General features: G+C 44.7%; 1 protein-coding gene across 1 annotated transcript in view; it reads left to right on the forward strand.

The window, feature by feature from the left end:
* Window positions 1-14,595, forward strand: part of PAPPA (pappalysin 1) — a 174,290-nt gene that overhangs the window by 70,301 nt on the left and 89,394 nt on the right. Inside the window, exon 7 of the mRNA XM_082067857.1 lies at window positions 1,415-1,922. Within this exon, the coding sequence (XP_081923983.1) occupies window positions 1,415-1,922 (508 nt within the window). The remainder of the gene's footprint in view (window positions 1-1,414; window positions 1,923-14,595) is intronic.

Here is a 14,595-nt window from a genome sequence, read left to right on the forward strand (position 1 = left end):
CAAAATGATTATAGGCAGTACTTGCGAGCTTGCCAGGGCGAAAAAATTTGAGCGTGTTAAATGGAACTCTGGCTTTCTTCAAAATATATCACTCTGTGGTCTCTCCAGACGCCGAAGTTAGTGGTGTTCCTGCTGCTTGGTGGTGTATGAGGAGAAGAGGAGGGTGTGGGTCGTGTGCGGGCGAGGGAGAAGCGTTAGGAGTTGTGCATCTGCAGGACAATTGTGTTGGATCGTAGGGAGGACTGGCCGAGATGCCAGGAAATCTATTCTGCATCTGGGTTCATTTGGTATGAACAGGAGAATTCCCTGTGCTGTTTATCCTTGACAAAACAGGCACATTTCTAACGCTTCATTGGATCACAGACAATAAGAATAACCTTCACACATTGCCCTTTTCTCTTTAAATTAGAAGTGATGTCCTGTTTGTTCATCTTTGCCCAGTGCTTTATCTTGCTTTCCTCCTCAGTTGCAAACAGCTGTGCTCCCTGCTTTTTTTCCTCTGCCTTCTTCTCTCCTCTTCTTACCTTTCCTTATTTTCACTTTTCCCTTTCTTCTTTCTTGTACTTTGTCTTCTCCCTGTCCTGCTTGCTCCCTTTTCGTGTGATTACTTGGGAAGGAAGAGGGAATTTATAGCTCTCACTGGATTCTGTTACCAACTGTTCCACCCATCTGACCTCTCTGGATCTTGCAGTCTATGACTTCGTGCCAAATTGTAATGTTACCATAGTACTTGGGAACCCAGCGAGCGTTGTGGCTTTCATTAGTTTTTAGTACTACCTCCCATGTAGCCAAACGTAGCCAACGGTGAGAAATGTAAAAGTACAAGTGCCTGTTGTTTCATCATAACGAGCACAAAGAGCCAGCTCAGACCTGTGCTCCATGTGCCTCCAAGAAAAGGGGTCTTACACAACATGCTAGATGAGCCTGGAAATGGCACAGGAGTTGCCCCTCAACAGCTTCTTGGAATCAACAAAGGCTCTTTTCATTGTCGTTGTTAAAGACAAAAGAAAAAGGTTGTATTTTAGAGCGACAAGCGAGCGAGTAAGCAGGAGCACAGAGGTGAACTGAAGGCCGAGTGACTCTGTTTATTGGGTAAAGAAGCAAGTGGAAGGGGTAGAAAATATCGTTTGGCACAGGGGAAGGCACTAGAATAGGAAATACAGGACCAGACACACTGGCCCCATGTGTGTTGTTTGGTATCCAGTCCAGCTGGGCACTTAAACTGGGTTTGCATCTTTCAACCAGCCAGGAGACGTTAATGTTATGTTCCTCCTCTCCACGCTGGCCACACCTCTTCTGCTCCTGGACAGATATGCTCTCCTGCCACTAGTTTTTCTTTCAACACTGATGCAAGTGGTTACCCATGCTCTCTAACTTGTTTTGTGCCCTGTCTTTGCTTCCTTCTTTCTTTCAGGGCACCCTGACGTTGAGCAGCCTTGTAAATCCAGCGTCAGGACGTGGAGTCCCAACTCGGCAGTCAACCAACACACGGTGCCGCCAGCCTGTCCCGAGCCCCAGGGCTGCTACCTGCAGCTGGAGTTCCGTTACCCGCTGACTCCAGAGTCCCTCACTGTCTGGGTGACATTTGTTTCCCCAGACTGGGACTCCAGTGGAGCGGTGAACGACATCAAGCTGCTCACCGTCAGCGGGAAGAACATTTCTCTCGGGCCGCAGAACGTCTTCTGTGACATCCCGTTGACCATAAAGCTGGATGCAGGACAAGTGGGCGAGGAGGTGTATGGGATCCAGATCTACACTCTGGATGAGCACCTGGAAATCGATGCTGCCATGCTGAGTTCCGTGCCACACAGCACGCTGTGCGCGGACTGCAAACCCATCCAGTACAAAGTGGTTCGGGACCCTCCTTTCCAGTCTGGATCTCCAGTTGTTATCTCAAACCTCAGCAGGAGATTCGTCGACACGTAAGTGCTGCTTTCCTGAGAGCTGAATATACTTGTTCAGAGGAAAACAATAACGTGTTCTTCTCATCCTGTTAATGTCCCACATCACGATTGTTAGGATTTTGAATGACATTGATGTACCAAGTATCACCAAGAGAGGGTCTTCTCAAAGTTTCCCTCTGGAACAAGGAGCGTCACACTCAGGTGAAATTGCCTGAGATTTCACAGGTAGATTTTGAGAAATTTCTGGGGTAGTTGTACAGAGATGTGAAATTCAGACTTTCCTTAACCAGAATGGATATAGCAAACTACCTGAGCTGTGATAAATTAAATGTTTAAGATAACCTATATGAGGACCTCTGAATAATACGGTCATCATTTTCTTAGAAGTCATTTGAAAGTAACATTCTGGTGGCGGAGACAGAATGGTTTCAGTGCTGGTGCACCAATTTTCTGCTAAAGAAAGAATGCAAAAAAAATACGCTTGCATGTTCAGGTATACACACGTATTTCAGTTACTTTCATTTTTTTACTTTCATGTGCCACTGAAACAAATTTTGTTGGAACAGGATTGTTCTAACATAGTAAATACAGCAAATACTCTAGTTTGTGGTAGGAACTGAGTTTCATCCCAGATGCAGTTGTGCTCATCAACACATGATTGTTGAGGAAAAGTCCAACTTCAAAATATTTAATGATTGCAAGGAGATCCATGGTCTCCATGGGCATTCTACAGCAGCAAGAAAAACATCTTTTGCATAACATGATTCCCTGGAAATGATTCACTCATCTGTAGGAACAACATGAAGCTCTTTTGAAAAATGAACACCAGATAAAAGGAAACCTGCTAAGAAAACTGCACTCTAATTTAGAAAAGATGATCTAATTAGTACAGCTAATATCAAGGAAGCATACATCATTATGGTCTTCTAAAGCATATTTAAATATAATAAAAATGATTAATTAACAATTCAGTAATCATGAGCTACCATCCCCTTCATTGCCCAATTATGCAGCTCAGAAGATGCAAATTGTCCCTACAGATTTAAAAATGCAAGGTTACTAACAATAGTGAATATAAAAACAAAGCCCAGGACACCACTGATGTTATTCATGTGCTGAAAGTTAAGCATGTGCTTAAGTATTTTCTTGGGTTGTAGCCTTGTTCCAACAATTGCTGGCACTTAAAAGGAGGTGAAAACTGGCATATTGGAAATATGGAAAATGGTGAATTTTCCCATGGTTTTGCTGTGAAAGCATCTTTGCCTGAAACCTGGCCCACTCTCGTTGGAAAATAGGACTGGTTTGGTTTGAAATATTTGCATACCTTAGCACGAGTTCCCACAGAAACAGGTCCAGTTTGGAGTTCATAACGAAACGTGAAAGAAAAAAAAAGACATGCCCAAAACATCACTTGTATTCTCAGCTCTATTCCTTTGTCTTTTATTATGATTTTGCGGGTCAATTTTAGCTTACAGCCATCTGAACATCTGAAATGAAAGGGTGCTCTAATAACTAAATCTGTAGCCAGGGATTAGTGACAATTTTCCTGTGCGTCACTGATTAAATCACAAGGGGTAACATTACTGTACCTGTCCGTATGTCTTGTCTAGTGACAGAGCCAGCTGAAAATCAGACATAAAATTTGTGTTAGCCCTGCTGGGCTCTACCTGTGATCATTTGACAGAAACGGGTGGTTGGTTTTGATTCAAGACTTCAGCATGTGTTGGAAATTTTGAAAAGTGGGGTGCACAGCACTGATCCGTGTCCTCTGGTGAGGGGAGGGGGTCATGCAGCATCGTTGTCTGATGCTCTGTGTCCAGGCTGCTGCTGGACCACACCTGGGGATGCAGCAAACTCTGCGTGGGGTTGTGGTGATGTGGGAGAGGCAAAGGCAAGATGAGTTGTCCATTAGCACCTTGTGCAAAGAGGAGCTGCGGTCCTTGTACTCCGTAAGCAAGAAAGAAGGGAAGATGATTCAGGGAGGTCAGGGACAGAGGTGCTGGGCTATGCTCCTGTGTGTATTTATTTATAAATGCAGAGGTAAAAGCATTCTCTTCTCATCTGCCTGCTTGTCTCATTCTGTACAGCTGGAATTCAGCATATCTGTGCAGCCAGCCTGTGCAGCCCCTTTATCCCTCTGTGAGCCCCAAGCCTGTTACCTCTCCTTTATGCCTTTGCACGTTTTCCATATTAAATAAAATGACACCCCCACATGTTCTATGGAAGGTTATTTTGAAGGCAGCCACATATCTTTACTCTTGCCTCCTCTGACCTTGATCTTCACTTTCTCGTTTTCGCCCAAAGAAAATATTTGCTTGCACTGTTATCTGTGAGCAAGATCCTTTTCCCAGGTGTGGCGATGCTGAAAGAAGAATTAATTTCTCTTACCTTCTTCCCGTCAAAGAGAGAGAACTTCTCTTTAAGCTAAGAGCAGAGGCAGCCTTTAATGGATAGCCCTTGCCTAGTCAGCACTGGGTGCTCCACAGAGGAGAGTAAATAACTAGAACAGTGGAAACCTTTTATTAAGAATTGCAAAATAATGCCAGACCTTTTGTTCTCAAGCTGAATTTTAATCTCAGCTCCTTGGCTCAAGGCTGAGGCTTACAAATATTTGTAAGGGACAAGACTGTATCCTTGGACCTTACAGAAACCAGGCAAGACGCACTAACTTCCAGTGAGTATGATCAGCCGGAATTGCTGGTATCTGTGATACAAAATGAGAGTCAGAGCCTAGGAAAGCTAAATAAATCAGTGGGGAATAAAAAACCAAAAACAAACGAAAAAGAGGTCAGGCCAGGTGCAGCACAGAAGTGCTGAGTCTTCACACTGCAGCAGGTGATAAGGAGCCTCATCTGCAGATCTCACAGTCTCAGCTCACCATTGAATCCAAAGTTCAGGTTGTGCTCTTATCTAGAGGGTCTCACACTGACTTTTCTCTAGAAGTAATGTGTGAGATGGTCACGATGGTGAATGTGGTAAATGTTTTGCCCTTGTAGCGCTTTTACACTCATGTCACTGCCATTGGAAAGCAATCGTTGCTCTTGCATTTGTGTGTAGCAGCTGCTGATTTGTTAAGAGCTCAGTGAGAACAGAGTGCCCACAATGAGAAGCTCTTCCGAGCACGTCACCGGTGCAGTTGGGTGTCAGTCCCATGGGGACAGTTAGGGGTGAGCAGCCCGTGTTCCCCATTGCACTCTCAGGAGCCACATTTGCGAGCGGCGAGCAGCTGGGTATGCTGGCGCGATCGATGCTCACCCCTCGGGCCGGCCAAGCTGAGACACGCTGAGGTTGGCTTTGGAAAGTTGTCAAAATAACTGGAAAAGTTTCTTCGAAATGGAAATTTTCCCATCCTTTCTGACACAAACTTTGTAAGGAACTTGCAGACTTCATGGACAGTGATGGATCAGGTCGTCTTTGTGGTGTTAAGCTGTAGACTATTTCTAGACAAAGGCATTGACTGAGCCTCAGAAAGAATCCCAACATGAAGCCCTGGTATGAGTTTTGGTTTTGCAGATGGAGAAGCAAGTATGCTGTCCTGTGATCTATTCATCTGAGTCATTCCTACTTGGCTTTAGTGCCTAAGTGACACCTAGAGATACTGCATTGATACTTAAAAAAAAGGAGAAACTGAGAGAAAAACCTCCATTTTCTCATGTAGAGAATATATTTTTCTTCTCAATTTTGGCTGTTTTACACCCACATTCTATGGCTAAACTTTTCACGTTGCTTGGTAATAGTTGGAGGGGACTGGTTGTCACACGTATGCAGTTGTTATTTAAGTGAGTATAATATTTTAAAATATTTTGTTAGAGTCATAAGCTTATAAACTTGGTGCCATTTACCGTGTTATAACTCCACACCGGAGGTGGTGGAGTACAGATCTCACTAGGGCTTCGTGGAGTGATTGCAGAGCGACTGAGAAATCATCATCATCAAGATTACAGGTAATTGGAGGGGTGCTGTGGCATTGCTCGTGGGTCCTTAGTGTTCCATGTACCTTATCCAAAGTAATTATTTGCTTCAAAATTTGCATTATATGGTCATTTTTACTGGTATCGAATCAGAAGGCTGTATGATAAGTGACTTGTCAGAAACACCAGGTGAAGAGAAGTTGAAGGAGATGGAAAATAATTCTTAGTCTGGATGTATATGAAAAATTTGGTAAATTCCTACAAATATGAAGAAGCAGAGAGGCTGGAGAATCAGCAGTGGCCCTTCATAATGAGCAATAATTCATTACAGGCAATGATTGGTGTGCCTTTTAGCCCCTGAACTTAATAGGAAGACTGCATTTACATGACACAAGCCTGGCTGAACACAGGACTGGAAAAACATGAATATCACAATGATGATATGTAAACCTAAGTCCCTGCTGAATGCAACAGTAAAATTTCACGGCAACATCTGTCCTTATTATGGCATTCCTTCCTTCAACTTGAAGATCTATTTCTCTATTTTCTGAAGGTCTACCAGCCAGAGGAATGTATGATCTAAAGCAGCTGAAATGAATTGCCAAATCCATCTGTCATGGAGATAATTAACACCATATTTCCACCCAAACAAGATACAGATCGCCGGGTGGATGTTCTCCCAACACCAAAAGCTGAAGTCCATATTATCACCATCTTCTGCTTCCCCCTGCTCCACAGTTACCATGCCAAACCCCTCTTGATAAGCCAGGAAATACTGGGGAGTATCTGAGATAGGACTGAAATGTGAAGAAAGAACTTTACGTGCCCAGATTTATTTGCAAGAGCTGCTAGGTTGTCCGTGCGATATTGGCATGCTACACATCTGGATTCCCCAAAGGCTTTAGAAATGCATATGGTGTTCCAGATGTTCTTGTGCACGAATACTTACCCAACGACCCTGGAAATGCCTTGCCTTGATGCGTGTGAGAACCTCATATGCTTCTTTTTTGTGGATACATCCCACTTACAGTTCACAGTTGTATTACAATTGAATAAAAACAACCAACTCCTTCTTTTCTTCTCACCTGCAGTGAAGAGCTCCCAGCTGATTCTGAATTTCTTGATCCTACGTGCATAACATTGTCTTATACCAACATATGCACCATTTTGAGACATCCCATCCTGTAAATTAGTCGTTTCTACATTAGAACTCTGTCCTTCTCTGCATTGACTGGGCCTGTTTACCAATTCTGCGCTGTCTGCAGATACTTGGACTTTTGATGTTTGGATCTTTATTTGTGGGAAATGTTTGTTAGTTAACCTCAAAGTGATAACTGAAAGACAAACTTTGATTTCCATCCAAATTTCTCTTTCGATCCAACCTATTAACAGCTACTAGAAGCACAAAATTGTGTCATCTCTCATTGAGTCCCTAAGTGTTTGATTCCTGCTCTCACTCCTAGCAGCACCAGGGACTTGCCATTAGTAAGAGCATTTGTTCTCTAGTCTGCATCTAGGTTTCTTTCCCATAATTACACAATTCTCCGTACTATTTCTCTCTAGTAATATATTAGAGATCCCTATCTGTATCCATATGAAAGTTTACAGCTCATCTCTAGTAAAAACACTTTTTACCAAGCTTCAACATGAACAGATTTACTCTTATTCATGCTTTCTTGCTCATTCCTAAGAGCTTCCCTGTCATTAGTTTGCAATGCTGCATGGACAAAGCTATTTTGAGCTTTCCCATGAAGCAAATCACCCTTCTGTCCCACCGGGTTTCTCTTACCCCTGTAATTTCCCATTTCAGGTACACTTCTAGCACTTGTAGTTCTTGCATAGTTCTTCATCCAGAGTCCTTGGGTTAAGGAATAAATGTTTCGGTTGTTCCTCTCTGACCCTGGTTTCCCAGATGGATTGGTGACCGTGCTCTCACTGTCTAAAGCCCCTGCATGTCGGTGAAGAGCTTTGAGTGTATCGTAGCTGCCGCTGGTCGGTTTTGGCAAAGCCGGAGTTGGGCAGAGGTGCTGGTGATGTGCTAGCAAGCGCCATCCATCTTCACGCCTTTCCCACCTTCACATCTTTTCCCAGGGAGATGTCACAACCCCAAGCCTGACAGGATTCAAGAAGCGATTCAACAATGTCCTCAGACACATGGTGTGAATTTTGGGGTATACGCAGGGACAGGAGTTGGACTCAGTGATCCTTGTCGGTTCCTTCCAGCTCAGGACATTCTATGTTCTTTGTTTCATCACAATAAGATACCTGCCCAGAACTCGAATCACCTCTCCAATGCCCTCTCCGGCCTTGGCTGCATTGTCAGCTCCTCCCTCCTGCAGCCCATATCGACTGCTCTGTTTCTGCTTAATGAACCTGGAAATTTCCCCTGAAAGAACATTAAAATCCAGGACAATTTGCTGCCGCAGACCTTCCCTTTTAACAGCGGGAAACTGGTTGCTGGCTCATCTGACCCTAACAGAGGTGAAGTGCTGGTAGGAAGGAGATTCCTCCACCCAAGAGCGTCTTCTTTACCAACATCCCCCTTGGGTAAGTCCTTTCCTTTCCTAAAGACTGTGGCCTCACCTCTGGCTTGCATGGCAGCGGGGATGGCTAATTCTGCTCCCTGTGCCAGACAGGAGTGTGAATCCCTGCTCTGCACCGAGGGCTTGGTGAGCCAGGACGAGGAAAATTGCTTCTTTTCCATCTACTGTTCTTGCATCTCGCCTCCACGTATGTTGTGCCACTAAATACCGAGGTAGTGCTTGTTATTATTTATAGCTGCCAGTAGCATGCCGGGCGTTTTGCAGAAGAAATACGCCAGGTGCCTTCTTTCAAAGAGCTCACAATTAAATGTTAGAGGCTAGCAGTGCTGCCGCTCTCGGGGATTGCACATCTCCACTTGGCTGATAGGACTTGACAGCTGGAAGCCACATTCTGATGGCTTTCCTTCTTTCTTGCTTTCTTCATTAAAGGTGCCAAGTTATCTTTGCGAGAGAATAAAACCTGCTTCCTGACCCCACACACAGAACAGATAGAGCAATTTTTTCCCTTACCGCCCTCTGCCAAATTGCCTCAGCCCTGCCCTGGAGAAGAGAAAGAACAATTTGACAGTCTGTGCCCATTCAGAAGGCAGCTTTTCTGCTAAGCCTGTGCAAAGATGCCATTTGGTGCCAGCTGTGGTGATAGATTTGTGATTCTTCGCTGTTGCGGTTTCTTATGTAACGCTGTAACTAAAGCTGGCACTTGACAAAATCTGTAGCTCCTGTTCTGGCTCGGCCGGGTATGATGCAAGACTAAGGTAGTAAGGGCGGGTTTAAATCTTTAGAGTTCTGTCATCCTGAGATAGCGCAGCCCAGGGGAATTTTTCAGCCTGGGTTTATCTTTGAAGGGTGGGATGGCTCCGAGTGACCCCCAATGGCCTCTTTCAAAGAAATAACTTGAGAGTGTAGGAAGCGCCAGGAAGGAGGGACTGTCCCATTTGGGGAATGATGCTTGGCTTTGGGATGAGCTCTGCTCCAGCCAGGGACTCCCCAAGGACCGTGAATTCGCATCTCCAACGTGGCGATGGAGGTGACTGAGAGATCAGAAATGTAGACTACAACTTAGCCATATGCAAGTGTCCCTGAAAAAGTGAACATTAACAGCTGCCCTATTATTAACCAAATAGATACTATTAGGCATTGATATATTTAATCGCTCCCAGCCAGCGTGGAATTTGAACTTGTGACCTAGAAGTAGTAGCAGAGTTTTCAGCTGCAGGATAAAAAAAAAGAATGAAGGTCAAATGGGACTTTTCCTGCTGGGCAAAATAATTTATTGCAGGTGAAACAGTCTCAGATATGTGGTAAATTAGGCTGTGCATTATCTCATGGATAATAATTTCTCTCTGATGTTTGCCTTCTTGTGCGCATCTTTATTTGGGGCTCTAAACAAGATAAGAAGCACCAGAAATCTCCCAGGAATAATAAATGCATTTTCTTTGCTTGATTGAGGAAAGAAATATTGGACAGACATGTGTTATGCAACAATTTAAAAATAACTCTCTTGTAAAACTTGGAGTGAGCCTCAAATACCGCAGAAGGAGCAGAAATGTGTTACCTACCTTTTTATCAGCTGTGTCAGCCAGTACAGCTTTTTTCAGCTACTTTTACTGAACTATTGGCCTGATCATTTCCTGGGCATTTTATTTGAATATCTTTTCCTAGGTAATAAATTCCACATTTTGTTAAATTTGGAACTACGCTCAAACAGGCAAGGATTTGAAAGCAACACTGCAGTAAGACTAAAATACCTGTGCTGTCCTTAATACCTTATTGGATACAGCGACAGACAAGACAGAAGCCTTTTAGGTGGATCATTGCATGGGATGCAATACAGTGAGCACCCATCGTGGGATCGCTCCACCCAAACTTGATCTTAGTCTTTCTGGCCAGGATCTTCTTGAATACATAATGATGTTTGGTATCCCCATGCTGGTGCCCCAATTCCAGCAAATTCCTGGAACTTTTTGCAATAGAAGGGGCAAAGTGGAAATAAAGCTTGTTCTTCTGTCTGCTAATTGTACCACACAGAGGGTGTCTGCAGTTGGGCACTCCAAAATATGAGCCGCCACTAAAAGTACTGGCCTTGAGAGCTCAGTTCAGTAAACCAGATCATTTATTCACAGTGGTACAGATTTCTTTTTGAAAGGTAAGACCAGTTGCAGATGTAATGACAATAGAGGAAATTAGCTCATGATGGGATTTTAGAAAGAGGTTAGTGGAAATATGTTCAGTAATGTTCATTTATTAAACCATTAAAGATCCCATTGGAGACCAGCTAGTAGGATTTCTCATAATCTGAAGCGGCTTAAAGCAAAACACAGAGCCCCTAAGGAGGGAAATGACAAAATGTTCCTTTGGAATAGTCACCTCACCTCCTCTCCGCTGCCTCTGTGCTCTGCTATCTGGCGTGCGTGAGAGCACATACGTCTCTCATGCATATGGACATGTACCTATAGGCTCCCCCAGGGGCGCCATGGCCCCCGCGCCCTTACCCTGCACAGCAGAACTTTGTTGAGGAGGGATGGGAGACGTGAAACCAGAGAAAACTGCAAACATCTGTATTCGCTTGGGGCCCAATCTAAGCCCTCCTGAAAACGCACGTAATAACTTCCACCGGCTTCAGGAGCCTTTGGATCAGGCACTGCGAGCGTCTGCTCCCATGGCTGTGTTTACCATTTTGGTGGGATTACATGGAAACAGGAGGGTATTAAGTTCTGAAAATCAGGTCGTGGCTCACGCCTGTTGAAAGGAAATCCTAGAGGTCAGGTCTGGATTCAGAGAAGCTGAAGAACGTTATTCCACCAAGTTGATGACCCTAAATTAGGAAGAGCCTTCTGCCTGTGGGAAGGGCCAAGCCTGACAAAGAGGACAGGAGCCATTCCCAGCCCCACAATGAATAATCAACATGCAGAAGCTGAGGGATGGTTGTTGGGGTCCCAGACCCTGTGAGGGGTTTGCACCAGATGTTTCTCCTGCAGCGTGGTCTGAACCAGCACTGGAACTGGGGTGGGTGCTGCTCCTGACAGTCTTGCACGGAGAAGCCACAGCACAACTGGGATGTTGTTAAGGCTGAGGGTAATCAGGCTGTGCTCATCCAGAGGCACGATGCAACAGGCAAGGGGTCACCAGTGACGGTGATGGCCTTTAAAGCAATTAACCTGTCCTAACCTGCCTGCCAGTGACATTACTGTTTTCTCCCTGCCGCGCCAGTACACCAGAGCATTATCCTCAGGTGGTGGATACTGGCACCACTGCCTTGAAATCTATAGAAAAGCACTGGCTTCCACTGGTTGGAAGCAGAACTTTCTGCATTTTGTGTCCCAGATCTTTCCTTCCTCAGTTGAAACAGAAAAACTTTCCCTCCTGTGGCGGCCACATCTGAACATCATGTTGAGAAGTGTTCCTGTCTCAGCTTCGGGTCTGATCGCAGCGGTGAAGAAGCAAACGCAACAGATTTTCCTCCTCCTTCCCTGCTTCTAATAGCAACCAGGTGCTCTGCCACTTAACCTGTGTGCTGCTGTGAAATTGCCTCTCTAGTGCAAACACTCATGTGAGGCCCTGGGCCTCTAAGATTTACTTTATCCCAGGATTTGTAACCCAATCTCATTTAAATCCTCCATTTATTTCATCCACCTTAAAAATTCATAATTTTTCTTGTTGTTGTTGTTTAAACATGAAAGTAGAAAATGTCTCTTGACATTTAATTTTTTTCTTTTGAGAAGAAACAAGAAATAACTTTAAGGTCTTGGCTGCAAACTTTGTTCTTTATTAAATGTGCTACTGTGTTTTAAATTGGTACCAGGGCAAATATTTGGAGCGTCTTCTGGAGTTAATCAACTGCATATATATCTGTATGTTTGCTACTTAAAAACCTTATGGTTCTTGCACAAAGGACAGAAAAGAGTGGTTGGTGTGGAAAAAACAAGTGGTTAAAACCAAATATGTTTAAGGTCCTAAACAGGACCTGGGCTTCAGAGCAGAGGTCCAGGGCATTTTGAGCTGGTCCAAGCAGCAAATGCACGCGTTTGCAACTTGGAGGAACAGATGAGCAGCTGGAGTTGCAGTGGTTTAAACCTGGAGTATTTTGCTGAGGTCTCTAAGGTTACTTGAAATTTACACCAGCGTAAGTGAGAGCAGAGCTGTAGACTGATGCCCTGGTTTGATTTCATGGTGATTATGAGAGTTGATTGTGACTTTGATTCACAGAAGTATTTTGTGGAGCAAAGGATATTTTCCTTTTCCTAATAGATTGGATCCCTCAGCCTTTGACATCAGTCTCATATACATGGGGTCTCCAAGCTACTGTGTGGTTGGTTCAGGTGTGACTAGAGATACCTTCATCATACGATCAGGAGCAAAACACAAGTCTTGGGCATCATCTTGATGCCACATGGGGAGACTCTGGGCTTCAGATAGCAGAACAACCTCATGGTCCAAAACATACCCCATCAAGTATTCAGCTGAGATCATCTGTTCAGGTTGTTGTCTGCCCTGTTGATCTTCCTTAGAAATATCCTGTTCAGGTCTAAGCTGGGTTTGGGAGCAAAAATCCGCTGTCCAGTCCCCACTCCCCCATCCAGCCCATGAGCATTCATTTAATACTTTAACCACCCTACTTTGATTTGCCTGTAAAAAAACCCCAAATAATAAAAAAAGGCAGAGGGCACAGAGCAAACCCCCTGCCCCAGTTGGGACCTAACTCGTCATGGATAGAGAGAAAACCCTCTCTGGGGCTGCTTCCTTGGCATGTATGACTCCTGAATCAGCTCAGTCTCTGAGAGAGGCCGGAGACTCGTTTTGCACCTGCTGTGTTGCTGGGCTTATCCAAACAGAGCTTGGACCACAGCTGGAAAAACAGCCCATTGCAAGAGCTCCGTTTTTTTGACGTCCTTGTTTTGTGTACAGCACCCCATCCCTCCTCTCTCCTGACTGCAGAGCTGGGCAGGAATTCTCTTCATTATCTTCTGCCGTGCTTCTCATGCCATTTTTATTAAAAAGAAGGACAGGCAAGGCAAGAGAGAGCATGTGCGAGAGAGGGGATGAAAAAAGAAAACAATCATATGTGTACGGTCAATGACAATGTAGGAAAGCAGATGCAAGTTGGGGAGCAAATCTATTTGGGTTGTCCTAAAGCAACCTAATCTCCTGCGTTACTCTTTATCAGTTGCTTTTGGAGCACCTGAGGATGGAATAGCCTGCAAACACTGCAGTAGCATTGCCGAGAGGGAAAACCCAGCGTGGTTTAACGACCCACCCTCTAAGCAGCAATGAAGAGAGCAGTGTCGGCTCCTCGGGTCTAGAAACACTGAGCCCTGGATCAGTGCCCAGGACTGGGAGGCTCTAAACACGTCTGAGTGCTGCGGTGCTTCTTCCCTGAGTTTGTGGATATTTGGAGTATTTCAGGACCTCCGTATATGACATTGGGATTTTTGGTGGCTGCGAACAGCCTGTGGAGCTCCAGGTTGCAGAGGATGGGACAGGACATGGCAGAGACCTTCTGTGTGTGGTTGTATTGAGTCCACCTTGAGCAGCTGATCCAAAGCATTGCAACAAGTGAAGATGTGGCATCGCTGCTATTTGCTGCCAGCAGATCTCTTGTTTTCCTCCTTACTAGGGAAGAAGAAAAAGAGAAAAGGTGACAGTGTTAGAGGGAAATGGGGGTGTTGCTGGCAGATCAGGGCTCATTCTGGGCCGTGGAGACCTGTCCAGCAAAACATCTTGTGGCTATTTAAGGTCAAAGAAAGTTGGGTCCTTCATGAAGATACTTGAGGTGCAGAATTTGCCTGTTTCACATGACACTGTTTCTCATAGCCATAATTTAATTGGGGATGCCTAAGAGCCTGCCATCTTGTCCTTAAATAACAGAATTGTATCTGCTTTCATTGTTTTCTGGCCATTTTTGTTTTCATAGGGCAGAAGCTGGGATTGGCCTTAAGGATATTTTCAATTTTGTTGGAAACAAGTCTTTGCCGTACAAAACCCCTCGCTACTGTTATTTGTAGTAGGAAAAACATGTACGCCATTGTAGCAGAGAGAAAGGTGTGGGATGTTTGCTTTCACTGCATCCTGAGTCCTGGCACTCGAGGACATGCGTGTTGCTCTGCAAATTCAGTGATCCTTTAAACCCACCTTGGTCTGAGTAGAAAACTACATCCCAGAGGTATAATTTTTCCCATAAGTTTTACAGGAATGCCCAGATTGAAAGCAGAGGGTCCCTTGCCTGGGGGACACAGCCAG

This window comes from Streptopelia decaocto, assembly GCF_964273445.1.
Source record: "Streptopelia decaocto genome assembly, chromosome: 17".
Lineage (NCBI taxonomy): Eukaryota > Metazoa > Chordata > Aves > Columbiformes > Columbidae > Streptopelia > Streptopelia decaocto.